Here is a 20,856-nt window from a genome sequence, read left to right as displayed (position 1 = left end):
CCACAAGACAGACTGGGCTCTAAGATGCTTTTCCTTGGGGTGTCTGGAAGGTCCCAACCCCTATGGTACCTTGCAGGGAGCCCTAATTTTCTTCCTGGCTGCTGCTGAGGCCAGTAGAGGGAGGCTGCTCCCCAGCCCCCGAGCTACCGTCCTGCCCGCTCAGTGCCCGCACAGCGCGGCGCGCGGCTCTGACTGTGCCGGGAGGAAATTCCCCCTCGCAGCCCAGCCAGAGAAGGGGTCGCTGTTGCCTTGAGGATCCCACTGCCCCTCTGGCGCCCGTCTCCGCCTTTTGTTCCCAGACCGTGCGCGTCACCGTCTCGGCGGCTGCTGGGCGGAGACACCCAGACGGAGCAGCGCTGCCGCCGGCGCAGGAGGCATCCCCGTGGCGTGGCAAAGGGACGCGCTTAGGGCCACCGGGCGCTGATTACAGCCCAGCACGCAGCCAGTTCCGGGCGCAGCAGGGACCAGCGCGCCGATCCCGAGCTCCCGGCTAGCGGGGCGCGCCGCAGCTCCCGGAGCGAGCCGCGGAGCTCCCGGGTCGGCGCTGCGATCCCTGGCGCGCCCAGAGGGATGCGCGCCTTCAGCCCGAGGCTCCGGGGCCGGTGAGCAGCGCGCAGCCGGCATGGAAGCGGCCGAGGCGGAGCCGAGTCAGCCCGTCAGCCCGGCCCCAGCGCCGCCGCCTGAGAAGAAGAAGCTGCAGCGGGCGCCATCCCCGGCCAGACCCAAGGATGTGCCCGGCTGGTCCCTGGCCAAGAGCCGGCGCGGCAGCCACCCCGGCTCGCCGGCCTCGCTCTGCGGGAAGCAGGGCGCGGGACCCGGGAACTCGCGGCGGCCGGGCGGGGGCAAAGACGGGCGGCCCGAGAAGAAGGGGAAGCAGCCGCAGCCCGCCGGGGGCCGGGGCTCCGGGAAGGGGGCTCCGGGCCGGGCCGGGGCCAAGGCGAAGGGGCGGTGCCGGGGGCCAGTCGGGGAGGAGCCGCCGCCCCCCCTGAGCCTGACGGACAGCAGCTCGGAGGGCTCGGACTGCAGCGCCTCGGAGGAGGCCAAGCTGCTCTCGCTGGAGCTGGGGCTCAGCGGCAGCGACCCCGAGTCCCCGGCCCTGCTCTCCGGCCAGGGCATCTCGCCGCCGCCCGACGAGCCCTCCGCCGCCTCCATGGCCAGCAGCCGCCTGCAGCTCAGCACCTCGCTGGCCTTCTCCGACCTCACCGAGGAGCTGCTGGACGCGGGGCAGGAGGGCCTGGCGCGGGAGCTGGAGGAGTTGCGCTCCGAGAACGACTATCTTAAGGTGCGGGGCTGGCCGGGCGCGGGGCAGGGGCCACGGGGCGTGGCAGGGCTCGGAGCGGACCTGGCGCAGGGAGTTGCTGGAGTGGTATCGGGGCCGGGCGGCAGGCGGGCGGGGGGTTTGGGTCACTGTCCGGGGCAGGAGGACCCGGCACGTCGGGGGTTGTTAGGTGCTGGGGAGGGTGGGTGTCACTCGGGCTCCAGCTGTGTTGTGCCCCGGCCTCTCGCTTCTCCCGCCCCCAAAGGCCAGCTGTGCCGGGGCGGGGCACGGCCCTGGGCGGGGAGCGGCCGCGGAGCCGTTAGGTTTGTGTTTGGGTGATGTCAGGTTCATCGCTTGTCAGCCGCGGCCCTGGCTCGGAGGGCGGCCGGGCCGGGCTGTGTCCAGGCCCTCTGCCGAGCAGCGGGCTAGTGCTCCAGGTGGAGGCTGGTCTGAGAGCAGCGGGCACGGCTCGGTGGCTGTGGAAGCCCGGCCCAGGGGCTGCCTGGAGCTCGGTGTTGTAGGAAAGTCCATAAAGAGGCTGCCAGGTACAGCTGCTAGAGGGAGCAGCAGGGTCTGTACAGATCACTGTGGGGTGCTGGCCTGGGGGACAGGCTCCGGGTCTGGTTCACTAGCCCCATACTGTCCCCCTGCCTTATTGCTCACTGTATGCATTGCCTCTGGCCTTGCCCCATTTACAGAGGTGCAGTTTGCCCCAGCCTGGTTTAAAAGCTGTGGATTACTGGTTTAGACTCAGTTCATGCAAAGCCAAATAAAGTAGTAGGGGGGCTTTTTTTTTTTTTTTTTTTTGAAAGTACATTGGCAGGAAGTCAGGGCTTCAGGCAGACAGGCCCTTTCAGTATTCTGATACAGAACTGCTGCAGATATTCAAAGTTGTCATGGCAATGTAACAACATTTCCTAGACCTTAGAAACAAACAATGACATGTTAAAAACTCTGTTCAACGCTCATTAGACCTGTGACTTGGGAGATTTCTCAGCTCTGGAAAAGGATCACCATCCTTAACCAAATGTGGCTCTGCCCCCTTGCCTGTGTGGTGGAGGTGTAATGCTTAACAGCTGATGTAGAAATGGGGTTGGGGCTGGTCAGTATGAAATAAGGTCTGCCAGATGTTCTGGCTCATGCTGCCACTCTGCCATGCCTGTCTGCTCGCAGGAACAGAGCAAAGCAAGTGTGATGCTCTTGCAGTACACCCATTGCCACCGTGAAACACAATGACTGGTTCACCTAGCACATGTTGACGCTGTTGGCCTCATTTTGGGGAACAGATTTTCCAAATCATTTACTTTTCCATTAGTTCTTTCTCATGTGTGCTGTCAGCATGGCGCCCGCGTGTGCCTCGGGGCCATTTTCCAGGCCTGTGGCTTTGCTATCTAATTCATTAACACGTGAAACAGGATGGAGGGCTTGGTGTTTGGGAATGGGAAAAAGGGGCTTTTACCTGTAGGGAACTGGTCTGAATCCAGGCTGGGACAATGAGCAAAGTTCTCTGTGATGCACAGGTTGAGTATTGCTGGAGAGTACAGGAAAATCTGTAGCTGTGACTGTACTTTAAAGAAAAGTACAGGAAAATGGGACTAAGTGGGCTGCAGGTACCTTCCACCCCCCAAATGTGCCTAGGCGATGTGGTGTTGGATGAGATATACGTAGTCATCTCTGTAATCTGGAGAGCCACGTCACAGCAGGAGTGGGTTCAGAAAGGTGATTTTTATTCTTTGACACCTGCTGGTGCTGAGGACTCAGGTTGGAAGACAGGGCAGTTCTCAGATGCGGAGGCCAAAAGATTGCAAGTGTGTTGGGATTTCAGCTCTGAGATGAGCACTGTGCAGAAGTAACACACTTGGGGATGCTTCCCGAGGCCTTTTGTCCATTAGCAAAGCTCTTGTTCACAGCTGGAGCCCAAACTCCTACCAGGATTAGTAGGAGGAGCTTTAGGGCTTTGATTTACTGTCTGTTAGAAAATACAGATGAGAATCCTCCAGCTTCCCAGGAATGTATTTGAAAACTATTCTGTCTATCCAGCTTAAATAATTACACATCCCTGTGATCCCTTTCTGGTGACAATGTGCATATGTAGCATGGTTACACATCTTACTAGACGCTGGCAGGATTCAATCCTACTGGTTATAAAATGAGAGACGGGGATTCAACTTGAGGCCCATGGCAATGCCAGGGTGACAATTACAGCACCCTATCCCCTTTGCCACCCCTGCTGCTGGGAAGGAAGAGGGGCTGGGTTTCTACTGGGGTGAATTTCTGGAGACTTCCTCTTTTATATTCATACTCTAGAGCCCAGCTATGCTGCTGCTCATACCTTTCCAAAGTGCAGTAGAGTGAGACTGATCTAATTCTGCAGAGACATTGCTGTCTGCAGACTCAGGAAGTCAGCACCGTGTTGATTTCAGGTGGGTCACCTTTGGAAGGTTTGCTTTGCAACCATGGGGACGAGACACTTTTTTGTTTAAAATGGGAAAGCTGAAATTCTGAAGAAGTTGTTAAGTTAGGCACTCACCAAGCAGAACTTTCATCTTGGGACTGGTGGATGGATTTTTTCAAGCCCTCGTGTATAGTACGATTCCTGCATTTCTGTAGCTGAATACATAGTAGGCAGTATAATAGTACAGCAATATTTCCTGACGTTAGGGAAGAGCTCCCAAGTGGATGAGTGATGCTCTGCTACAGCACTACACGTGGAGTGTGGCAAAGTGTCAGTAGTTCTGATCACACCAGTTATAAGCAGCTTATTTCAGGTTCCTTTCCTGAACCCTCAACCTGGGGCTGCGGAGTAGTACACTGTGCTCCAGCTGGTTAGAAATCACAGACAGACATGCCCTCCTGTGCACTGCAAAAGAAAACAAGTTGCTGCGTGAATTCTGCACAGCTTTTCACATGGGGGTACGTGAATAACGATGTGGTGGAGTGCGACCCTGGGAACCACTTGATAAAATTGGCTCCAAATTGAAAGAAGCGTTCATAGACTGCTAGGTTTTAAGGCCAGAAAGGATCATTATGATCATCGAGTGAGTCTGAACTTCTGTATAAGACAGTCCAAAGAATCTCTCCCAGTGGTTTTTGCAGCTAGCCTACAATGTCTGATTGAGCTAGAGCTTCTCCTGACTCAAGTTCATCCTTCTTGGTTATTGATAAATCACTTATTTTCTAGGCCTCATGAAAATGCTTTGTCTTCCGCATGCTGTGTGTTTCCACCAAAAGCAGGTATTAAAGAAAGAGATTCCTGAGGAGGAGGCCCTCCCTTGTCCCATTTCTGACTGCCCAAGTAGAGCATGTCTATGCGAGCATTATGCACAGTATATTTATGAGCATCAAAGTATAAACACTTCCAGCAAAGTGCAGCTTCATATAAGTTAGCCAGTTGGTGTTGCCTCCCACCTTGGCTATGATTATAAAAAGTGCCTGTTTAAATGGAAAACAAATAAACCAATTCCAACCCTCACCCTTTCCTCTCTGTTGCACATGCATCCTTGGGACACAGGGTTTTTCAAAGACTAAGAGGGCAAATTTTTGTGGGAGTTCCTTGCTAAAATATTGGCAGCGCTGGAAGGGATCTCTGTGCTGCGCTGAAGCTGCTGGCTCTTGGGGTCTGGGATGTTGTCTAATCTTTAGTAAGATAGGTTAAAACCAGAATCGCTTAGATTCCCAACCACCTCCAAATGTTCAGGGTTTGGCTAAAGTGAGATCCAGAAGCAAAGTGCCACTAAGGCCTTGGCTACACTCGCGGATTCACAACGCTGCTGCGGCAGCGCTGTGAAGTGCGAGTGTAGTCGCGCCGCCAGTGCTGCGAGAGCTCTCTCACAGTGCTGTATGTACTCCACCTCTCCGAGGGGAGTAGCTTGCAGTGCTGCGAGTGAGCGTGCAATGCTGCAGGTGCTGATTACACTGGTGCTTTACAGCGCTGAACTCGCTGCGCTTGGGGGGGTGTTTTTTCACATCCCTGAGCGCAGCAAGTGCAGCGCTGTGAATTGCCAGTGTAGCCAAGGCCTAAGGTTTGGTTTTGCACAAACACATCAGTTCTGCTCAGCTCTGTGCTTGTGACTGGATAGATAATAATTCGTATCTTGTATGGGGGAGGACCAGGAACATGCACAAGGTCTTTAAAATGACCCTATTTGAAGTTGTGTGCGTCCCGGTCTGTGCTGTATTATCCCAGAAGTGCAGTGCGATTTGTACAATTGGACAGAAGCTAGTCACTGAAACCTCTAAACCTGACTGCTGATACCTCTTCCTCTCTCAGATCAGGAATATTGGAGGGAGAGGTCTGCTCCCCTCTGGCTTCTACTGTAGATATGTGTGGGAGCTCTGTTGTGTGCACTTGCCCTGACCCTCCTCAGCCATCGGGATTCTATTAAAAGCATTTCCCCTAAGAGACAACAGAATTCATGTTCAGATTGTGAGCTCTTCAACTGGAGGAGCTGTGCCTTTAAGAGCCCCACCAGCTGCCTTGTTGTCACCCAGCAGTGTGGTGAGCAGGACCCCCGAATCCCTGCTCAGCAAAATGGAAAATGTGAGATGTGATACGGCAGCAGCTGCGGAGGGATGTGAAGACAAAGAATGGGGACTGGAGATCTAGTTTGGAATGAGGGAAGGGCAAAGCCTTCAGACCAATCCCTGTTCAGACAGAAAAGGGTCATGCTACAAACATTAACAGATGGACTGAGACCTGCTACAGCCCAGGGCTCTAAACCTGAGATTGCTCATCCCAGAATTAGGCTTGTTAGCACCCCTCCCCCCTCCAATAACCTTCCCCAGTTGGTTTGTATTGTCATGCGCCGCCCCCCCCCTTTTTTTTTGTACGTGAACAGTTCGTGCTGGGCTCTGGTTGATGATGTTTTGTGTTCTCACCTAATGGAACGGGCCAGGAGGGAACAGGAGATGCCAACAAAATGTGTTGATGAGCTTCTGCCAATATGCCCCTCTCCTGCAGAGGTGCCCAGGCTTTGTTGGCAACATGACAGGACCCCCAAGGCTGCTGCTAGTTTTTGTTAATGGGATCAGATTGCTACCGCTCCCATCTTAAAACATGTCCTTGTGGCCCCAGGAGACTATAGGTCCCAGCATGTCTCTGCTCGCATCAAGGTGGAGGGTTGCATTCTGGGACCTGTCACCTCTGCAGGCTACTCACTTGCCATCCTGCAGAGGAGAGTGCCTGCTGCTCTGCTGTAGAACACCGGGTGCATGTGGCCACCCGAGTCGTCAGTGCTCTCTGTAGCGAGTGCTTTGTGGAATATCCTGCTAGTTGTGTGTGATCTGAATGCGGAGTGTGAGGAAAGAGACTTTGCGGCCCCTTTTTATTTTTGAAATGTTGCATGTTTGAGTTAGCATTGATCGAAGCTCTCAGCTGTTTGGCTGTTAATTTATGGGGGCAAGCGTAAAGCTGTGAATTGTTTGTTTTTTTTCCCCTTAACACATTTTAATCTCTGCTGAGCTGTCTGCTGTCTGCTGGCAAGATGCAGTGGGGAGTGGGGTGTTGCAGCACTTGAGAATCTCTTCTTCCAGGTTGCCGTGTGCAGAAGGCACAGTCCAGCCTTTCATTATTGCACATCAGTGTAAAACAGATGTGCTGTATCTGGTTATTTGCCCAGCGCAGTGGAGGAGGAGCCTGGGTTTACAGACTCTCTGGTTTCCAGAGCTAGATCAGAATAGCTACTGCTTTTCAAAAATACTTATTGTGTTTTCACAGCACAGGAATACATACCGCACCTGAACAACAATCCCAGCAGAGATGTGGCTAGGTTACATCATACCATTCTCTTCCCCCCCCCCCCCCCCCCCCCAACCTGCCCCATCTTGTATTACAGGGCTGAAATGAATGATGCCAACCTGGCACCAATCTATTGCGTTTGTATTGCAAAAACCAATACGTTGCCATCGTTATTAAGGGGCAGAAAAGGGGAACACTCTGGAGGATCTGGCCAAGATTTTCAAGAGCAATTAGTGATTTTGAGGTCCCAACTTGAGCGGGTTTAAAGGGGCCTGATTTTCAGAGGTTGGGTGTCAGCACTTAGAAACTCAGGACCTTTTGAGGCCCTTATCTCTTCTGAAAACCTTGGCCTTAGATCCCGGGGGGGGGAATCCTGCCCCATTGAAGTCCATGGCAAATTGTGCCTTGACTTGCCTGGAGCCAGGATTTGGCCCCAGACTTGTGAGGAGCCCAGAACTGATCAGTCTGGGGAGGAGCTGGGGAGAGCATGAGAGCAGGCAGAGGAGAGGGCGGGGATAGGGGCTGATCTTCCTTATCATCACTCTTCCAGGTATGTCTCAGAACCACCAGCATAAATAACAGCCGTTCTCCTGCAGCACACTGCTGTGCCCCACCGTTTGCTCTGTGGGCAGAAGACTACAGGTCCTTCCTGGAGCAATGGCAGTTGGCTAGCAGCCTGGCTTGTGTTGGCATTGAAAGCTTGTGCCCTCTGTGATAAGCCAGGCTTCATTCTGCCTAGGGTGACCAGATAGCAAGTGTGAAAAATCGGGATGGGGGTGGAGGGGGGTAATAGGAGCCCATATTAAAAAAAAAAAAAAAAAGAAGCCCCAAATATCGGGACTGTCTTTATAAAATCGGGACATCTGGTCACCCTAATTCCCCCACTCAGGCAGCCTCGGGGATTCTGGGGCACAATCCCTGGGTGGTTGCTCTTGGCTCCCCTGTCTGTGCAGCCCCCGGTGACAGCCGGCTTCACTCACTGCTGCCGCTGGTTGGCTGCCACAGCTCAGACTGACTTGTTGAAATACATCAATCGTTGCACCCTTTGGGTGGGGCTGAGGATTCTGAGTTTTAGTCTGAGCCTGTGCTTTGTAGCCGATCTTATCCCAGCCTCCGGCTGGTGGAGGTGTCCTTGTGCTGTGCGGGGACCCAGAGCTCAGGCCTGTTCCAGCAGATAGGATGCTGTGCTGGGGCTGGAGGTCAGCTGTGTCTGCTGGGGTCAGGGGCCCCAGGAGTTTGGGATACAGCATGGCATGGGGTCTGGAAGCCTCGGCAGCTTCCTTCTTACTAATTCCCAGTGGAAATCCCCATCTCATTTTCTCTGGTAAGTTATAGCGTGATCCCCTCCTCTGGCACTAATTGAAAGCTGCTGCTTTTGTTCTTTAATCTCAGAGGAAATGTCGCCTTGTCATTCCTGGCTAGTAATCCCCATTTTACAAGGAGAGATCACAGTGACACAGCACTGCCATCCTGCTTCAGATCCATGGGGCTTCTAGCCTAGGACCCAGCTCTGACTGGGGCTGGTACCAGACGCTTTGGGGGAAAGTGTGAATGGACCCAGTGCACACTTAGCTAAACATATACACAAGCTTCTGCTCCTATTATTGTTGCCATCTCTTGTTTTCTCTCCCTTCCCCCCTCCCCATTGTGTCTTGTCCTTATTTAGACTGCAAGCTCCTTAGTGCAAAGACTGTCTTCTATTGTATGTTGTCCAGCATCCAGTGAGACTGGGCCTCAGTCCTGCCTGGAGGGTCTGCATCCTACTGTCATCAGTAGTAATAAATTATATTGTAACAGGCTCATGAGAGAGTTTTTCCCCTAATTCCAGGCAGGTAATAGTTAGCTTATGCCTTGAAGCAGGAGGTTTGATATCCTTTATGTATTTTCATCCTAACTAGCATAACAGCAGGTGATATTCTCATTATCCATACAACCGTCTGATGTCTTTTGACTCCTACTAAGCTCTCTGTCTCAATATTTTGTGCCAGTAAGTCTCACACATTAATTATGCATTGTATTAAAAAATTCCTTTTACCAGTTTTAAGTTTGCTCTGTACTTGCAAATACCTAAGCATATGTATAACCACTGGTTATGAGTAGTTCCATTAAATTCAATGGTCAAAATCCTGTTGACTTCTGCAGAGCCGGGATTTCATGCGGTGGGTCTATTCACAAGAGTAAAGTCATGCACATGCGTAAGTGTTTGCAGGGTTGGAACCTAAGTCTTTCTATGCCTGTCATCAGTTTTGTTGCTGTTCTCTGGACCTTTGCCACTTGTGCGCCTTCCTGAGACAGGGTGACCAGAACTGGAATGCAGTAGATACAGCAAGGCTGCAGCATTGCTTTTATAGAGGGATGTAGTATGTCCAATGTGATCCCTAACCCTTTCTCAGATACTTCGTTTGTTCATTGAGCTGCCCAAAGGGATGCCAAGGGACTTTTCCTGAGTGGTGGTACTTCATGTGCAGCCCATCCCTGGAGATGATCATGCAGCTCTCCCTGCTATCACCTTGCACCTTGAGTTTCATCTGCTGTTGTATTTTTCAGTTTTTAGGGCTTTCTGAATTTCCTCTCAATCTCTTCTCTACTCTTGACACAAAATTATTTATGTCATCTACAAATTTTACCTCGCCATTCAATTCTTTTTGCATATAATCAATACATCAATTAGAGAACAGATTGTGGGGACCACTGTTAACCTCCTTCCAGTCTAAAAATGAACAGTTGGTTTCTGTTTTTTTCTCTTAACCAATTTCTAATTCATGACAGAACTTTAGCTTCATCCCATGGCTACTCTGGGCTTGTCTATGCTATCACAGCCCAGCTGTGCCTCTGTAGTGTTTCATTGTGGACACGCCCTGTGCTGACAGGAGGGGTTCTCCCATCGGGGTAGGTAATCCCCCTTCCCAAGAGGGGGTAGCTAGGTCAACCTAGCACTTTCTACACCCGGGGTTAAGTCGGCATGGGGGTGGATTTTTCACACCTCTGAGCAATGTATCTGGGTCGACCTAACTTTTCAGGCCTTAATTTCCTGAATTCTCTGGGATTCTCTGTAAAGCTTATTGGAGGTCTAAGTAGTATGTCGTCTAGTTCTCCTTTAGCCACCTTTTTGGCTGACTCCCACAAGAATTCTAGCAGATTGGATTTTCCTCTACAGAAACAGCTCATTTTCCCTTTGGATCTTGGTCCCTTAGGTGTTTTAAATAAGGCTCCTGGGACTTCCCAGGTTCACCTCAGCACTTTTTCCAAAGACAAGTGACTTTACTGATAGAATTCATACTTCCTTGGGTAGCTCAGCTATTTCAGTCGTAAGTTTCTCTAGAACTCTTAGGTGTGTTGGGCTGGGAGACTTCTTGCTCTCTAGTTATCTTGTTCCAGCATCTCTTGACAGCTGATGGTACTTCACATTAGTTACCTGAAGAGTAGTTTTGGGGGAGGTATCTACCCAATATGTGTTGAGGTGAATACTGAGGCAAAGGAGTCATTTAGCTTCTTTTTATTATCCTCACCCTCCTGGATGGGTGCCTGAGGTCCCGCTGACTCAGGCTTCCTGCTTCTGATATGCTTGTCATTTGTATTCATGTCTCTGCTTATCTGCTCTTCCGATTGATTCCCTCTTTGCCCTCCTATTTTCCAGCTGCATCTCACTTGTCCTAGTTTATGGCACTTTGTGTTGGTGATACTTGACCTGAAGTCTCAATTTTTGAAGGATCTCTTCCAGCTGTTGTTCCCTGCTATTCACCCAGCCTCTGGTTTTGGTTGATTTGTTTTTTTTAGTTTTGTCTCCCTTCTTACTTTAGGACTGTGCTGTGCTTAGCCCTGGCCCCTCCTAAAACACACAAATGAAAAAAAGCGGCAAGCACCATTTGCCTTTGCAGACTGCTGTTCAAGTGAACACTTCAGCTCTGCAGGAATGTCTGGCTTGGCCCTGTGCACAGTCGCCGTGGTTTGCCCGGCCCTCCCTTTGACCATCTCCTCATTGGGAAGTCGTTCCTTACATTCAGGCTAAAACCTCCCGTTTGTAATGTCTCCCCATAGCTCCTTATTAGAAGCCTGTTGTGTCACTGCAAATAACTGCTCTCCCTCCAGGGCGTGGGCAGCCTTCACTAACTGGAGGTGGTCAGCATGTTCCCCTCCCCCATCATTGGCACTTAGCCAAGCTGTGCTGCACCCAGTGAACCCCTCCATTCATGGGAATCAATTCCTCCAGCCCCCGGGGAGACTTGTGTGGCTTTTCTCTGAACTCTCTCCAATTTGTCAGCATTTTTCTGGCCTCTAATTCTAATCCATTTATTATGGTTTAGAGCAGTGGTTCTCAACCTGTTTACCATTGTGGGCTGCATAAGTGTTTATGTGGGCCGCATCCACACACACACACACACACACACACACACACTCTCTCTCTCTCTCTCTCTCTCTCTCTCATATATATATATATATATATATATATATATATATATATATAATCTACACACATACATACTACCTGTATGGCCCTGAAGATGTCACATGGGTTGTCGCTGTGTGCTGATTGAGCTGCGAGTGGAGAACCACTGGTTTAGAGGAACAGTTTGCGAAGGGAATGAGCCATCCATGTAACATGCAGAGCCACAACTTGGAATTACGTGGCCTTGCTGCTGTGGTTGCAGAACGGCCGATGGATTTGTTAGCATCAGGAACACAGGCTGATTCCAAGTGCAGCCTGTCTGTTTCCCCTCCCGTTCCCTCCTTGCCCCCAACCAACCCTGGAGCTCAAGACCAAGACCAGGCAGGGTCCTTGGTTGCCTTGTGCAAACATATCTGCTGGGTCAGCTGTGCTGTCTGGTAGGGTAGCCTGAATAAGAAGGGCTTGGACTTGGTGGCTGTGTTTCATCCAGGCAGCTCTTTAGAGCTCTGATGAGGAGATGGCCACGTTTTCTTGGTACAGTTGATGCCATCCTGGAGGTAAATATGTAAACATGAGTATTTTTTAAAGCACAGAGTTTCTGACAGTTTCTGCTGAATTAAAAAACCCACAAAAATTTGAGCCCTTGATTTGGTGTGAACCTTCCAGAGGTAAAGTCAATGCTGCCTACCTGAGTCTGCAGAAAGCCTGACACACTAATGCTGAGAGGTGGGAACTGTACAGCATTCACCTGTTCATCTCTACTGGGGCAGAGCTGCAGGGTGTGTGTGTGTGGGGAGGGGGAGAGGGGGTGTTGAAGGGAAGTTAGGTGGAATAAAATCAGCCTGTTTCCTAAATCTGCTGATTTTTCTGCACTTCACCTCCAGGGGCCATTGTGTGCATGGGGAGGAGGAGCTCCCCATGTCAGCAGCTGCATGGGATGCAAACAGCCTCTCTGGCTTGTCCTAGTGAGGCATACAATGAAGACTAGCCGCTGTGATGCGATTGAAGTTGTTTTACATAGTTAACATTCAGTAAACCAGCATTACCCTGCTTCAGCCCCCAATTCACTCCCCTTCCATCCGGATTTTATATGCTGATAGTCTCAGTAGCCCCGGCATGGTGCTTACCCCTGGTTGGAAACTGGATGAGTTTGTAGCGCACAGAGTGAGAGCCAACCCGATATGCTAACTAACAGTGCTCAGCGGCCACTAAAATCAGGTCAGAATTGAAGTAGGTGGCGTGTGGGAAAGTCAGGCTGGTGATCTGAATGGTTGTGGCTGGGGCTGTAATACACCATGACTTTCTGGGGTTATAAATGAACACTAGGTACCACTGGGAATCGGAGAGCTTTCCTTTCTAGCCCTGGACTGCACAAGACTCTGGTCCTTAAATGGTCCCTCAGGCTAGCAGTTCTATTTTGGCACTGGTCCAGGACTTAATATAGAAAGTCCAGGCTCTTGGACCAGTGTAATTTTCTCCCGCTGGACGCCTCTCTCGAATTCGATATATCTCCATTTGCTCGGAGTCCCTGAGCCAGTCTGCGTGGCTGTGCTCGTTCATAGCGAAATCAGTCTGAATTAATTTGTTGATAAAAGGTTTCCGGAGATGCTAGATTGAATGCTCCACTGAAATCCAGATTGAATATGCCTGCTTTCCTCGCTGCTTCCAAGCAGTTTGTCATTTTTATTTTTAAACCAATCAAATTTCCTGGGCAAGATCTGTCCTTTATAAGCTCAGGGTTGGCTGCACATGGGTGTGTTATGCCCTAGAGGTGAAACCTTGGCTCCATTGGGTCTGTTTATACTGCAATTAAAAACCCGCCTGTGCCAGCTGACTTGGGTTCGTGGGGCTCTGGCTAAGGGGCTGTTTAATTGCAGTGGAGATGTTTGGGGTCAGGCAGAAGCCAGGGCTGTAGGACCCTGCAGGGTGGGAGGGTCGCAGGGCTCAGGCTCCAGCCTGAGTTTGTACTTCTACACTGCAGTTAAACAGCCCCTTAGTCCGAGTCAGCTGGCATGGCGTTTTAATTGCAGTATAGACATAACCATCGAGGCCAGTGGCCAAACTCCCACTGAGTGTGGTAGAGTCTGGATTTCATTCTAGATAGTTAATGTTTTCTAGTATTTTGTCTTCACGCGTTTAAAAAAAAAAAAAAAAAAAAAGACAATACCAATAGTTCCACCAAAACCTGGTGAGATGGTTTCCGCTGGAAGGTTTTGATCATGGTAGCTCAAACAGAAGTTGTGGGCTGGATGCAGGAATTGCTGGGCGAGGTTATACGGGAGGTCAATCCCAATGGTCCCTTCTGGCCTTGGAATCTCTGACTTTGTGAGCAGGAGGAGGGAGGCTGCTCCGTACAGAAGTCATTCTCCAGACTGCTGGCACTGGTGATGCAGCTGTCTGCTCAGAGGGAAGGACTGTTACATTTTCAAATGTGTGTTTGCACCCTTCTCATGCACGTGCAAAGCTCAGCTGTGCAGTCATGAATTCCCGGCGTGAGCGCTGTGGGCACACGTGTCAGGTGTACGTTTGTTCACTCACTTCCAAAAGCTGAGCTTCTGAGGAAGCAGATGGCTTTATTTACCATTTGGTATCTTTCTTACTAAAACCATTCCAATGAGGATTTGGGGACGCTGCAAGCCAAGTTGGCCCAGAGGTGGGCCATGCAATTTCCTGCTCTGAGCTGCTGCTCTCTTCCCTTCAGTCAGAGCAACAATCATGTGCATTTATAGATAAGTTTAGACTTTCTAGCCACTTCACAAGAATTAACCAATGGGGATGTGAGGCCCAGAATGCAATGCTGGTCCTGAGCTGAGGTGCCTGGCTGCGTTGCAAGCTGGGGCTTGTTGTCCCTCTGGGGCCACGCTGCCCTGTATTAAAGAGCATCTGCTCCATTTTATGCCACCCGGTGCAGCTCTTAAGAGTCCTTGCAAACTCTCAGTGTGGCCCTTAGTTGGGCGAATTTGGGGCACCTCTGTCTTAAAGGGGCAATGCAGACTTAGGCAAGGCTCCAGCTAAGAACTGGCTGCTTCCCTGGTTGGTCTGCTGAGTTGTCCCTCCTCCAGCCCATCATGTTAGTTCTTGAGACATGAGGACTCCCTTCTGCTGCCTGCCCTCAAGAGTGGAGCAGCAGGACAGAGTGATGCCCGCACCACTCACTGTGCAGACCCCTAGTGTCCTGGGTTTGTTGCTGCCTAGCTGTGATGCTGCAGGTGTGCGAGAAAGAGACTGTTTTGCATCAGGCCGTCTGAAGAGCTAGTGGTTACATTTTGGGCTGGTGTTCTCTAATTTGACATGTTTGAGACTTGTTTGGTTTCTGAAGCTGATCACATGTGTATATGGAGTTCTTGGGAGTAACAATTTCCTTCCCTTGGTTTTATATTGGAGGCATTTTCATCTAGAGCAGGGGTAGGCAACCTATGGCACGCATGCCGATGGTGGCATGCAAGCTGATTTTCAGTGGCATTCACACTGCCCAGGTACTGGCCACCGGTCCGGGGGGCTCTGCATTTTAATTTAATTTTAAATGAAGCTTCTTAAACATTTTAAAAACCTTATTTACTTTACATACAACAATAGTTTAGTTATATATTATAGACTTATAGAAAGAGACAGTCTAAAAACGCTAAAATGTATTACTGGCACGCGAAACCTTAAATTAGAGTGAATAAATGAAGACTTGGCACACCACTTCTGAAAGGTTGCCGACCCCTGATCTAGAGAAATACCTGCGTGCTGTACTTGGATGCTGGGGAGGTTGGGGGGTGGTGGGTTGGACTGCTGTACTCTGTACTGCACGGTTCCAGCCCCTGCCCTTTATTATACTCCTAATAATAATAATAGCTATATAGGGCTTTCCAAAGGTGGGTAAGCATCCCTGTGATACAGCCTTTCATTACATGATTGGGCTGCTCAATCCGCACTGCTCCCCAGGGCTGTTTGCTGAGTTTAATTGGATGCAATCGCAGCCCCAGCGACTCTTAACAATGCAGGTCTCTTGCTAAAAGGCAGCTTCATTGCTAAGGATCCTTTCTCCAAACACGTCTCCCATGAGGCCTCTCTGCCCCCTGGAACTCGCTGTTCCAAAGAGCTCACTGTGTGTTCTTCCTTTCCAAACAGCGATGGTATTTCTGCCCTGGTGCTCTGATCCAGAATAGCCCCTGGGAACAGTCAAAACCCAGCGAGTTGTACGGGGCGTGTTGGCACAAAGATTTTCTTTTCAGTTTTTAGTGCCCGTGTGTACCTGCAGTGGTATGCGTCTTGCCCTGATGGGCTGGCCTGGTGCTCTGTGGGCCACGTTCGTTCACCCAGTACCTTGTTCTGTTGTTACTGTGGTGAAGTTCCCCGCATGAAGGAGGTGGTGTGGCCAGGGCTCTGGTCTGGGAGGCAGGAGGTGGGCTCACTCTGTTAGTCACCCTGGGTAAATCGTGTGCTTTGGTGACCCTGCCTTGCCCCTTGTGTTGTCCTTTACACCTTTGTAAAATGCCACCAGAGCAGGAGTCTCCACTCACCCCCTTTGCCTAGCCGAAAATGGCTTCAGAAGGTGGGAGGCAGGGAAGACTTGGGACCTGCTTCCTGGGCCTCTGTTTCCCCATCTGTGCATGGGGTTCCGAGCCCAGCTCCGGGATGCCTGGTGGAAGGGCTGTGTACGTGCTATGGGTCTCTGGGGTGGCGGCTGAGGAGTTTGCATCGCATAACTTAGCAAATTCAGCAACTGAAGTGAGGGGGAGAGTGCTGTGCGAGTGCTTCCCGATAGCAGATCGAGCTGGTGCCCTGGGAGATGATGCCTCGTTTTATCATCTGAGTTGACATGCTGGCTGAGGCAGGCCTGCTAAGCCATTGTTCGTGTCCCCTTTTCATGCTGGCTCAATCAAAAGGCTTTCTAATGGGTGCTGTCCCATGACTGGCTTTCTGGGGCTGATCACAGCAAGTGACTCATTGGCCTGAAAAAACAAGGGACTTTGTATCCCTGCTCCCACCCCCAGAATCCACTCAGTAAAAGCCTGAGGGTTTCAGGGAAGGCAGCAAAGAGTGGGACCTGCAGAGGAATGGCAGAGACCTGCTGTCTGCGGTGGAGTCCTGCAACTGGGGCAGCCAGGAGTGCCAGCTGGTGCAAGCGCTCTCTAGAGCGGGCGATGGGTAACAACTGGAGGAAGCCCAAAGGGAGGAGTTCCCCCTCTCACCTAGGGTTGTGCGCTGCCATCTGGATGGGAATTGTGGAACCCGTGGGGGGAGGGACGCTGTATTACCATCTCTCCGCCCTCGAACCTGTCAGTCTGGGTAGGGACTTCACCCCTCTCAGCTAGCCCAGGCTTTCCTGCCACATCCCGCACTGGAGCCCTTGCCTGCTTGGTTGTTCCTGTGGCACCAGACAGTGTTGTTCCCAGTGCAGGGTTCTGAGCTTCCAGTGGGAGGCAGAAGAAACTGGGCTCGGGACCCAGGGCACTGTGGAAGAATAGGGATGGGAAGAGCTGCTGTATTAGCCGTCTCTCTCCCTCCCTTTCCTCTCACGTGGGAATCCTGCCGTGCTGGGGATGGCTGGTGTCTGTGTTCTGTGCACAATAAGGCCTTTTTCTCGCCTGGCCGCGTGGGAATCCCTAGCACTGTACATGTTAAAAGCATTTCTTACGTATGTGGAAGGGAGGGAGCTGACTAAGGACTAGCCCACTCCTGGGGAGAAAGGGGCTCAGGCAGAGCAGTGGCAGGACTTGCCCCAGGCCATGCAGCCTGCCAGGTTCCTAAGGAATCTAAATGTGTGATTGCGCACCCCTGCAGTGCCCTATGCTTGTGTCAAGCCAGCCATTTGCAGATGCAGTCACTCGCCTGGTGTGCAGCTCTGGACTCTGTGTGCGTCAGGAGTTCCGTGGATCTCTGAGCCAGTGAACCAGACCGCCTCTTGGGAGCTCCTGGCTCCCTGTCCTGAGCTCAGCCTGCTAGGCAGTACTGCCCCTGAGCTTTTCCTTAGCAAAGGAGGCCCCATTGCTTGAGGGCTTCGAAGGAGATGCCTGGTGCTGCCTTGCCAGGGGCAGAGTGGAGCTGCAGGAGCACTCCTGAGACATAGGGGAGTCAGACACGCTGTACTGGCCGCTAAAGGATTAACCGAGGTCTCTGCTTAGCAGAGATCCCTCCCTGGGACGCGCACACAATCTGCTCTTTAACTTTTCACTTTGGCGTTAATGTTGCTTGGTGTTGGCTCCTTTGCCATAGGGTGCCAGGCCTCCTGCAAAGCTATCGCCTCCTGGAGAGCTTCAGGGCCGCGAGTTCACCTGAGATTGGCTGACTCTGTCCAAAGGGACAGCCCAGCGCCGTGGCCTGATTTGTTTTCCAACTTGGGGGAAATAAAGGGGGGGGGGGCTGGTAAATGTCCCACTATCCTCCCCAGATGTGGGTGTGCCTCTCTGCATGACAATGAAACCCCAGAAACTGAATGGGACTGCAGACCGTGACAGGTCCTGCTGCCGCTGTGACCCCCCTCTGACTGGGGCAGGGAGAGCAGAGCGTCCCCTTTGTGCTGGGGTGTGTTCCAAGAACACTCATAGGCAGCAGGGCTGGGCTGAGGACCCTTCGCTGGGCTGGGTCAGAGGTTGGAGCGCAGTGCAGTCTCTCTGTGAATCGCTCCAGCGCGAATGGTCCCCAGGGCCGTCTGCTGCATTGCCAGAAGATCTCTTCCTTGTCAACCTGCATTGCTCTTGTTTTAGCTGCTGCTTCTGTCTGTGCTTCGCCTGTCCACACCCCCTCCTTCCTTTTTATTTCACTGTAAATATTTACGGCCCCGTGCTGCACCTCCCCCTCTTGTTGCCCTTGCTGGAGTCTCTCAGGTTTGATTTGTTTCTGCGGGATGTCAGGGTTACTCAGCATGCTGTCATTGCAGGGGGAGTTGGGTGTTCTGGAATTACCGCCAGCTCTCTGTGAGCGTGGTGTGTGTGTGTGTGTGTGCAGCGTAGCGTAGGTACCCAGAGAGTCAGTGCCGTGTTCTTTCACAGGCTGTCAACATGGGCAGCAGTGCACCGCTGGTACAGTGGGGTGAGTTGGGAATGCTAAAGAAAAAGCAGGAGCCCTTTATTATTCACACGTTGCTCTTGTGTAGCCCTAAAGAGACCTTAGCTAATTCAGCATGTGCTTGAGGCAGGGAAGGTTTTATTAGCTCCATTATAAAGAAAGGGAAACTGAGGCACTGAGCAGTTATGTGAATTGCCCAGGGCTACACAGCGAGGCAGCAGGAGAGCCCAGAATAGAACCCAGGTGTCCTAGCTCACAGCAGCTGACTGTGCCCTCTGCTAACAGCTGGCGGGGGCCTGAGCACTGAACTAAAGCCTGTGGTTAGCAAGCTGCAGACTGCTTTAGCAAGTCCTGTGTTCTCGGTGTGTCTGTTCGGGACAGACTCCAGAGCCCATGGACTGGGAGCACGTGCACCGGGAGGACATCTGAGATCTCCCAGACTGATGGCACAGGGCTGTGCTGCCCATGTCCCTAGCCCAGGCTGCCTGCCCGCCCCTTCCAGAGCCTGGGCACAGCGACACGTATGCTCAGCGCTGGAACTGGCAGGAGATGCCCCACAGCTTGCAGAACCCTAAGTAGTTCTTGCCGCTGCTTTGGGGCTGACAGCCCCCTTGATAGACAGTGTGGGGACCAAGCCCCACCCCCACATAGGAGGTGTTCCCTCCTGGGCCCTTCTCGTGGAAATGGCATAGAAAGGTTCTGTCCTCTGCGGGAGCACAGCCGAAGGATTGGCCCATCCAGTGCTGCTGGGGCCCAGGTGGGGATGTGCTTAGGGAATGAATCGCACAAAGTTGAGCCTCCTGGCCCTTTGGCTTGGGCTGGGTCAGCCTAGTGCCTGCTGCAGGTCAGCTGGGGATGGTAGGGAGAGGAGCAGGAGTTTGCACATGGCCAGCCATTGTCTAGTGCATCGTGGACCGTGGCAGAGAACTGCCATTGTCCTTTCGCCCTTGGCACCTAATGTGCTGTGCAAAACGATGGTGAGAGTCTGAGTCCAGGGCGTGTGTCCCAGGCTGGTGAGAGCATTGCAGGGCAGGGCACCCAGGCTGGGCCCCAGAGGGGGCGGCTGGAGCTATCCCTGGGCGGTGCGCTCGCTCCCGATATGTGAGATGGTCTCTATTACTCCCTGTGGCGACAGCAGCCTCTTGGGGGCTCAGGCTGCAATCCCTCGCCCACCCCTCTGGGAAGCACCTGCTGGCATGGGGCTGGGGTCAGGCTGGCTCACTCTTGCAGGGCTGGGCAATTTCACGTTCCTTTGGGGAGGGATCTGTGTAAGTGGGACATTGATTATTCCAGCAGGTATAACGGCAAAACCGTAGGGGAGGCTGAGCACAGGGCCTTGGTAATGCTGCTGTGTGGATCTTTCCCTGCTGCATAGGAACCCCTGCCCACTTTTATCTCCGCATTGGACACGGTGTGTGGGTCATAATCACCCAGGTCTAATTAGCCGTGTCAGTGTAGGGAGGCAGGTCGGTGATGGGAATCACAGCGTGGGGTGGTCGAGTGGCCAACTGGACTCGCGTAGCTGTGATTCTCTCCCATCCCTTGGCCTGTGTGGAGTTGCCAGTGCTGGGAGAGAATGGAGCCAGCGTGCTGGGGCAGGGCTGGGGCTGCGTGTCACAGGGGTCCATATGGCTGCTGCAAGGGATGAGCATGAAACGAAGCAAATGGGCTCCTCATCTTTCATGTGGATGGGCTAGTGGTAAAAGCACAGCAGTGGGTGGGAGGAGACCTGGGTTTTATTCTAGCTCTGCCCCTGGCCTTAGACAAGTCATGGAATGACTCTGTGCCCTGGTTTCCCTGTCTGTAAAAGGGGATAATATTGCCGTACCTCAAAGGGGGGGTCGTAGGGTGACCAGACAGCAAGTGTGAAAAATCGGGACGGGGTTGGGGGGTAATAGGAGCCTATATTAAAAAAAAAGACCCAAAAATCAGGACTGTCCCTATAAAATCGGGACATCTGGTCACCCTAGGGGGTCGTGAGGCTCAGGGGTGACCTGGGAGGAGGGTTTGTGCCTTTGGGGGGGTCTAGAAGGGCTGGGAGGTTTGTTTTGGGTTTGGTTTCTTCACCTCAGAAAGCTGAGGGTCGTGGAGCTGCGGGACTCTTTGGAGAAATCCTGCGAGTTGGGAGCTATCTCAGCCCTATTCGAAAGGGGCCACCGGGGAAATGAATCTTTAACAAGGAGAGATTCTCCCTCTCCTGTTTCCCAAGAGTTCGAGTTAAACACAAACAAAAATGGAAAGAGCATTCCCAGCCACGTGATCAAACCCACTCCCCTGTCACTGGTGGGTCGAAGATCTCCCTCGGTATGGCCCTACCAGTTCTCTAGGCTCTGCTGGCGCAGAGGAGATGCAGCCTCAGGATTTCAGATGTAAAAAACAAGGAGGAAACACAAAGCCTTGTTAAAACCTTGAATCCTCCAGCCCTGTATCCAGTCTAGGGAAAGCAAATGGGGGAGGGGCCTGCCTGCGTTCCTCACC

The 20,856-nt window shown here is 52.2% G+C and overlaps 1 protein-coding gene across 2 annotated transcripts in view; it reads left to right on the top strand.

Moving 5' to 3' along the window:
- Nucleotides 1-369: 369 nt before the first annotated feature.
- Nucleotides 370-20,856, top strand: part of SOGA1 (suppressor of glucose, autophagy associated 1) — a 92,095-nt gene continuing 71,608 nt past the window's right edge. For both annotated transcript variants that reach the window (XM_054045777.1, XM_054045775.1), the window contains exon 1: nt 370-1,282. In XM_054045777.1, coding sequence (XP_053901752.1) covers nt 623-1,282 — 660 coding nt within the window. In that variant the 5' untranslated portion in view covers nt 370-622. The remainder of the gene's footprint in view (nt 1,283-20,856) is intronic.

The sequence above is a fragment of the Malaclemys terrapin genome, chromosome 12 (genome assembly GCF_027887155.1).
Source record: "Malaclemys terrapin pileata isolate rMalTer1 chromosome 12, rMalTer1.hap1, whole genome shotgun sequence".
Taxonomy (NCBI): Eukaryota; Metazoa; Chordata; order Testudines; family Emydidae; genus Malaclemys; species Malaclemys terrapin.
The sequence above is the reverse complement of the archived record's forward strand: the minus strand, read 5'-3'. Positions and strand labels throughout refer to the sequence as shown.